Here is an 8,337-nt window from a genome sequence, read left to right as displayed (position 1 = left end):
GGAAGGGGAACAGGACTTCATTGGGGAACAATGTGTACTTCCAGGATTTTTTCCAAGTCAAGTTGTTGGCCTTTCAATCATAGTTGAGGAGGGCACAGTTCAGCTCCAGGTCCAGTTGCCGTTGTTAGTTGCAGGGGGCGCAGCCCACCATCCCTTGCAGGAGTTGAACTGGCAACCTTGTGGTTGACAGCCCACTGGCCCATGTGGGAATCGAACCAGCAGCCTTTGGCGTTAGGAGCATGGAGCTCCAACCTGCTGAGCCACAGGGCCGGCCCTGAGAACCTCTTTATACTCTTAAAACTTGTTGAGAACCCCAAAGAGTTTTTGTTTATATGGGTTATATCTGTTCATTTTTACCATGTTGAAATTGAAACCAAGAACTTTTTAAAACATGAAATATATATAAGCACACATTAAACCAAGAACTTTTTAAAACATGAAATATATAAGCAGTGATATCATCATATGTCATGTAGCCTCTGGAAAATGCTACACTCATGAGAGAGTAAAGAGTGAGGGCCAGTGGGCTGTCAGCCACAAGGTTGCTGGTTCAACTCCTCAAGCCCCGCAAGGGATGATGGGCTCCGCACCCTGCAATTAAGATTGAACATGGCTCCTTGAGCTATGTGCCGCTGAGCTCCCTCACAGCCCAGTTAGTTGGAGTGTGGGCAATCAACCACAAGATTGCCAGTTTCATTCCTCAACTCCCGCAAGGGATGATGGGCTGCACCCCCTGCAACTAAGATTGAACATGGAACCTTGAGCTGAGCTGCTGCTGAGCTCCCGGACGACTCAGTTGGAGCGTGTCCTCTCAACCACGAGGTCGCTGATTTGACTCCCACAAGGGATGGTGGGCTGTGCCCCCTGCAACTAATAATAGCAACGACCTGGGGCTGAGCTGCGCCCTACACAACTAAGATTGAAAGGACAACAACTTGACTTAAAACAAATCCTGGAATTACACACTGTTCCCCAATAAAGTCCTGTTCCCCTTCCCCAATAAAATTAAAAAAAAAAAAAAGTGAGAAGGCAAATAATGTCTTAATATTATTATGAAAATAGTTTTGACCTTGCAGATTTCCTAAAAGGAACTTGGGGATCATCTAAAAGTTTCCCTACCACACTTTGAGAATTTCTTCATTAAGTTATAATATTGGTCTTTATTCTTTTTTTATTAATGTATATATATTTTTTATTGGGAACAGTGTGTTTCTCCAGGGCCCATCAGCTCCAAGTCGTTGTCCTTCATTCTAGTTGTGGAGGGCGCAGCTCAGCTCCAAGTCCAGTTTCTGTTTTCAATCTAGTTGTAGGAGGTGCAGTCCACCATCCCCATCCCATGTGGGAATTGAACTGGCAACTTTGTTGAAAGCTCGCGCTCTAACCACTTGAGCCATCCAGCACCTCTGGCAGCTCAGCGGCATCTCGTTGTCTTTGTTCTAGTTGTGGAGGGCGCAGCTCACTGCCCCATGTGGGAATCGAACTGGTAACCCTGTTTAGAGCTCACGCTCTAACCAACTGAGCCATTTGGATGCGCAGAATTGGTCTTTATTCTTGGGATGTTATAATTAATTGGATAAATTTATAAATAGACAAGTAAAAAGGCAATATATCCCAGATACAAATGAAGCTGAATTTGGGGGGAGAACTCCCATGAGAATTTGGGGGTAATACTAGATAGATTGACATAGTAACTCTCATGTTCAAATCTTAGAGCAGCATAGTCTTTTTAGTCTTTTCAAACGAAAAGTAAAAATCAGAGATATTTTTTACAACCATCAGCATGGTCCATTGATTTACTTTGAGTAATGGACATAAAGCTGTTTTAGAAGAACCACTTTTTTTCCACAGGGTCATGATCGTGGAGTAAACTGGGCTGCCTTCCACCCCACTATGCCGCTTATTGTATCTGGGGCAGATGACCGTCAAGTGAAGATCTGGCGCATGAATGGTGAGTGAGGAATGACTGTATCACCATGTTTAAAAAATTGACTGCTGGCCGGCAAGGTGAAGTAGCCAGGTCTTCTGGACTTAGTGATCCATTTTACTACCTTAGGTGGTTATGCTAATCCTGGGAACATAAAAATTGCCCCATTCCCTGTTTTCTTGTGATAGCATCCTGAGTTTTGAGGAGTAGGAACACAGTGAAGAAGAGGAATTCATTCACTCAACAAATATTTATTGAGTACCTACTTTATACTAACCATTGTTCAAGGCTCTGGAGATACAGCAAGTGACTAAAACAGATAAAATTCCTGCCGTATGGAGCTTACATTTATAATTATAGCTAGTAACAAAACTGGGTAAGGAGATAAAGAATGATGGAGAAGAGGTACTAAAATTGATAGGAGGGTCAAAATGAAAGAAGAATTAAATATATAAAGGTTCAAAGGCTTAAATGAAGAAAACTGCCCTATTAGAAAGAAGTTGCTAATGTAGCATTTTGTAGTAGTACCTAGCATTTGGTTAGAGGATGTCATAATTTCAAATCCCAAACTCATAGTAGTAGGGAGTTGTGATGACCTAATTCTTTTTTGTCCTTCAGAATCAAAGGCATGGGAGGTTGATACCTGCCGGGGCCATTACAACAATGTGTCTTGTGCTGTCTTCCACCCTCGCCAAGAGTTGATCCTCAGCAATTCTGAGGACAAGAGTATTCGAGTCTGGGATATGTCTAAGCGGTAAATGGGTTACAATGTTGTGGGACCAAACCCAGGGGAAGTCGTTTTCTCTTACTTGCTTTCTTTTTAAAAATTAGAATACTTCTGTTTGTTTCTCATCATCTTCAGCATGTAGAAAAGCCAAATAATTTACCGGCATACCTCAGAGATATTGTAGGTTCAGTTTCAGACTACCGCAGTAGAGTAAATATGGTAATAAAGTGAGTCACATGAAGTTTTTGGTTTCCCAGTACTTATAGAAGTTACGTTAACCATTATCTGAGCCTGTTGGAAAAATGGCGCTGATAGACTTGCTTGACGCAGGGTTGACACAAACCTTCAATTTGTAAAACAATGCAATATCTACAAAGCGCAGTACCGCGAAGCTTGATAAAACAAGGTATGCCTTTATTATGAAAACTTAAAAGGACCTAGAAATCAGCCAACATTTACAAATTTTTCATCAAATATAAATCTCTATGTATATTCTTTTTCTCTTCTAAAATTAAGCATGGTCTTCTATAGCTAAAGAAATAAGAAATAAATGTGGAATGAGAGCAGTATAGTAGAAAATTATGACGAATGGGGGAAATTGAAATATCAAAATAATAGGGTCAACTTGGAGTTTCGTCTTCCTGTTTTTTGGTAGAATTTATCATGACTACCTTTATTTAAGATATGCAGTATACTGTCCCAGATCTAAACGCTGGCTTACCACTAAATACTCTTGTAGGTGATGAGCTGAAAATTCCTTGGAAATTAATATTTTTCTTTGTGTGTCTTTTGTTTTCTTAGAACTGGGGTTCAGACCTTCCGCAGGGACCATGATCGTTTCTGGGTCCTAGCCGCCCACCCCAACCTTAACCTGTTTGCAGCAGGTAAGGGCCATATCTTTTTTCCCCCTTTGTTTTAGTTCAAAATTTTAAGTCTTGAGAGTGAGTCTCCATTAGCTTTGTCTCCAGTAAATGCATAGTAGGATGACAAGGAAAAATAGAATTCTCAGAGCCACATAGTGAGGCTTTTCTCCTTTTTTCCCCTTACCTTCTTGGAGTAGTATTCTTTCAGTGTTCTTTCTCCACCAAGAGCCATTTAACAAAAAAGCTCATTAGTTGATAGGAGCATAGGAGACTAATACTGGACACTTGGAGTTCTCAGACTGAGGAGCTAGAAGCTGAGTTTTATTCATTCATTTAGCAAATATATACTGAGTGTCAATCCCTAGTTTGGGTGCTGGTATTATAGCGTAAACAATGTCTCTGACTTTATAGAGCTTTTATTTACACTGAAGGGAGATAGACTATAAAACAATAAATGTGTAAAACAATGTATAGTGAAAAATGCTTTGAAGAAAAGTTAAGCAAAAGTAAGGGAGATAGGGAGGGATGAGTGTGGGGATTGCTGCTTTAATGTTGGCTGCTCAGGAAAGTGCAGGGAATGACAGGTACCCTGACAGTGGGAAAAACGAATGCAAAGACTGTGATGTGAGGGATCCTGAGTGTGTTTGAGGAAGATGCCAGGAGGAGCACAGTGAGCAAGGGGCCACGTATAGGAGGTAGTGCAGTTCACTCTGAATGGAAAGCCATTGGAAGTGACACAATCTGGTTTATATGTGGAGAGCAGACTGGGGGACAAACATCGAAGGTTGCTCTAAGAGATGAGTGATGCCAGTAGAGAAAAAGCAAGACATTTTTTAAAAACAGAACCACAAAGGCATCTATTTGTTTAGCAAGTATTTTTATGTTCTTATAAGTTAGGTACTGGCGAAGGGTGGAAATTGTTGTAATTTCTGCCTTCAGGGAGCTCAAGGTATAGCGAAAGTGATAGGCCTACACGATTACTGTGTAGGGTGACTAAGTGCTATAATGGATGTTTGTACAAAGTGTGTTAGGAGAACACAGAGGAGGGCGTGTCTAATTGCGGCAGTGTGATAGAGTACAGCAGATCCTCGATTTTAAAACATCATTTGGGGGGCCGGCCCGGTAGCTCAGGCGGTTAGAGCTCCATGCTCCTAACTCCGAAGGCTGCCGGTTCGATTCCCACATGGGCCAGTGGGCTCTCAACCACAAGGTTGCCGGTTCAACTCCTCCAGTCCCACAAGGGATGGTGGGCAGTGCCCCCTGTAACTAAGATTGAACACGGCACCTTGAGCTGAGCTGCCTCCCGGATGGCTCAGTTGGTTGGAGCGCGGGCTCTCAACCACAAGGTTGCTAGTTCAATTCCTCGAGTCCCGCAAGGGATGGTGGGCTGTGCCCCCTGCAACTAGAAACGGCAACTGGACCTGGAGCTGAGCTGCACCCTCCACAACTAAGATTGAAAGGACAACAACTTGACTTGGGAAAAGTCCTGGAAGTACACACTATTCCCCAGTAAAGTCCTGTTCCCCTTCCCCAATAAAATCTTTAAAAAAAAACAAACAAAAAAACACCATCATTTGGTTCAGCATCATTTTGTTACAATTCTGAGATGCCATAGGAACTTAACCCTTGTGTATATCAATTGGCCTGTGGTAAAATTGGTTTTATGATGCATTGTTTTGCTTAAAGTTGCAAAACCTATTCACTACCTTAAGTGAGGACTTACTGTAAGAGGAAAGGATTCACAGAAATTTATTCGAATAAAGATTCCAAGGATCATGATAATTTAGGCAAATAAAGGATGCATTGAGATGTCTTAGCTTTGTTTTTGGCATACATATACAATCCTCATCCTTGTATACCTCCTATTTCCAGCTTGCTGTCTTGCCTACAGCTAATTCTTTCCTCTCTTCTCTCTGTGCCTCAGGCCATGATGGTGGCATGATTGTGTTTAAACTGGAACGGGAACGGCCAGCCTATGCTGTTCATGGCAATATGCTGCATTATGTCAAGGACCGATTCTTACGTCAGTTGGATTTCAACAGCTCTAAAGATGTAGCTGTGATGCAGTTGCGGAGGTAAATCAGACTTGTTTCTTCCCTCCAAACTCTGCCCTCTGTCACCATGGTACAATACCCACAAACAGGACTCTGTTCTTTTAAGAACATGTTGGATCTCATCTCCTGGCATAGATCAAACCTCCATTGCCTGAGGCTGCTCAGTTTAAACTCCAGGAGCATGGTGGGCAAGGAGGTGGCCACGAGGGGAATGAAAGCTCCCCTGTTGAGAATGCTAGTGACCCTGTGGACAGGAAATTATATTGCCACAGTTTGCCTGTTCTCTTGGAAACCAGAGAAAGCTTCCTGGTAGAGTAGCCCCATTTGGCGAGCAGCCTTTTTTCCTTTACTTAGCATTTCAGTAACTCTCCTTTGCTTTCCAGCAAAATACACACAACTGTAAACCAGAAATATGTCTCTGGAAACTCTTTAACTCTGAAGATATGATAACCTCTGGGATGCCTGGCAAAAGGAACTGTCCTAGAAAGGCAGCTGCATCAGCATGCTGAAACATTCATGCTGGCAGACTTTGGCATGAGGATTTGATAATCACTCTTTAGCATGACTATAATAAAAAGATGGGCTTATGTGAACATTTCAAGGGATGGGAGAAACTAGCCAGGGACAAATCACATCATGTTACTCTGTGGCGTCCACTGCAATTATCTGTAGGAATTTGTACCCAAGAAGAACCAATTTCACTCACTATAGTGAGTGCTAATCGTATTTTCTGTTGAATAATCTGACTTGTACTAGGGTTTGCTTTTTAAAAACTGTTTGCTCAAAGCTGAGATAGGGAAGTCCCCAAGTCTTAAGGGAAGGAAGAAAATAGATGCAATATTTATTTTTATTCCTGATTATAAAGATGATGAGTATATGTGTAAAGATTAGATAAGTAGGAGATGTGGGAATAATTCCTTTCTTCCTTCTATCCTTATGCCTTTTTTTCTCTATATATTTCTAGTGGTTCCAAGTTTCCGGTGTTCAATATGTCATACAATCCAGCAGAAAATGCAGTCTTACTGTGTACAGTAAGTAACCATGGAGTCCTCCTAGGACCTCTCCATTTTCTGTAGGTCTCTCTCATGCCTCAGGAATCTCTAATATACTATTAGAACCTATTTAGTGGTCATTTTGAGAGAGCTAACACAGAAAACAGAGGCTCAAACCAAGTAGGCTTCAGTTGTTATAAATATGTTAAGGGTTTGTGAACTTATATCCTTCGTAAAGCTAACACCGTCTAAACTTAATGAAGCATCAAGATGAGTGACCCAAATCATTAAAAGTAATTTGAGAGAATGTTTAGGACTATATCTTATGCAAAACGGATGCTTATCTTGATTCCTCCATTTGGGTGAAAATAGAGCTGATTTTGAAAGGGTACTTTCAGTGCAGTTGCCTTCAGGGTCATCATGTAGCCCTCCTCCTATCTTGCCATACAATTCAAAAAAGAACGTTTCAATTTTAGAGTCCTGGTTGCCAAGTTAAAAAGACTGAAAAATCTTCTTTCCCCATATGACTTCTAGTTTCTAATCCCAGTTCTTTTTCGATATCTAACAGTCCCATATTTTCCTCCTGGCAATTTTCTTCAGTGTCTTTCCTTAATACCTTTTTTACTTTCTTTCTTTCTGCAAACAGACTTTTAAGTTGATGAGTATACTCGGGTTGGGCACTGTAATAATGGGGTCTTAGTTGGTTAATTTGTGGAATAAAGAACAGTCCTTGCTTTCATTCAAATAGTAGCTACATCTTTGGAAGATAAAAACATAAAGTGACAGGTAGGGTTTCCAGGAGGGAATTCCCACCCATTCTCAGGAATTTTTTTTTTGCTTTCCTGTTCCCATACCCTGAGAAAAGTTGGTCAGGAAATCGGGAAAATAGGCTCCTTGAACCCGTAATACGCACAATGCACACACTACTACTCACACAATAACACAATAAACATACTATTCACAATGTATTTCTTAGACATTTTTTCTATTTATCACTAGGGTTTCTGGGTAGGAATTCCCGCCCATTCTTGGGAATTTTTTTCGTTTTTCCATTCCCGAATCCCGAGAAAAGTTGGTCAGGAAATCGGGAAAATCAGCTCCTTAAACCCAGGTGGTTGGTAGTGTAGGCTGTCACTTTGTGTAAACGATTCATCGTGGAGAACAGAAAACAGTTTATAGCTCAGGATTCGGGAACAGGAAAGTGAAAAAAGTTCCTCAGAACCGGCGGGAATTCCCACCTGGAAACCCTGGTTGCTGAGTTCTTTGGCAGCAAGCCCTATAAGTTTTAGCTGTGGAACCATTCAAATGCCATCTGGGTGAAGGGTGAGAAAAGTATAGTTTCATGTTGCTTGTGTAAATGTACTGTTTTCTCTGTCAGAATAAACTGGTATCTTGGGTGCCTCTCACTAACAGTTTAATTTCTCCCTTCTACAGAGAGCCAGCAATTTAGAGAATAGTACCTATGACTTATATACTATACCCAAGGATGCAGACTCGCAGAATCCTGATGGTACGTGTTCTATTTGTCTGACCAACTCTGTTTCCATCTCTCCTCCCCTACATTATCACTCCTCTTTGAATTTTTCGCATTCCATTCCCAGGCTGTGGCCACATCGCTCATGTCTGTGGCAGTGCCGCTGACAATTGCATCAGAGGCGATTAGGGTGTGAAATATTCATGTTCCTCCTCCATTTTATTACTTCAGCTAGATATACACATATGTATGTGTGTGTGTGTGTGTGTGTGTGTGTGTGTATGTATATGTATATATATATAT

At 41.4% G+C, this 8,337-nt stretch overlaps 1 protein-coding gene across 1 annotated transcript in view; it reads left to right on the top strand.

Annotated features, from left to right (window-relative positions):
• COPA (COPI coat complex subunit alpha) overlaps nt 1-8,337 on the top strand; it is a 37,166-nt gene that overhangs the window by 10,106 nt on the left and 18,723 nt on the right. Inside the window, exons 7-12 of the mRNA XM_081025244.1 lie at nt 1,849-1,948; nt 2,543-2,678; nt 3,453-3,535; nt 5,439-5,589; nt 6,533-6,599; nt 7,995-8,070. Coding sequence (XP_080881370.1) covers nt 1,849-1,948; nt 2,543-2,678; nt 3,453-3,535; nt 5,439-5,589; nt 6,533-6,599; nt 7,995-8,070 — 613 coding nt within the window. The remainder of the gene's footprint in view (nt 1-1,848; nt 1,949-2,542; nt 2,679-3,452; nt 3,536-5,438; nt 5,590-6,532; nt 6,600-7,994; nt 8,071-8,337) is intronic.

This window comes from Rhinolophus hipposideros (genome assembly GCF_964194185.1).
Source record: "Rhinolophus hipposideros genome assembly, chromosome: 19".
In the NCBI taxonomy this organism is placed as follows: domain Eukaryota; kingdom Metazoa; phylum Chordata; class Mammalia; order Chiroptera; family Rhinolophidae; genus Rhinolophus; species Rhinolophus hipposideros.
Note: the sequence above shows the minus strand (reverse complement) of the source record. Positions and strands in the feature narration are given on the sequence as shown.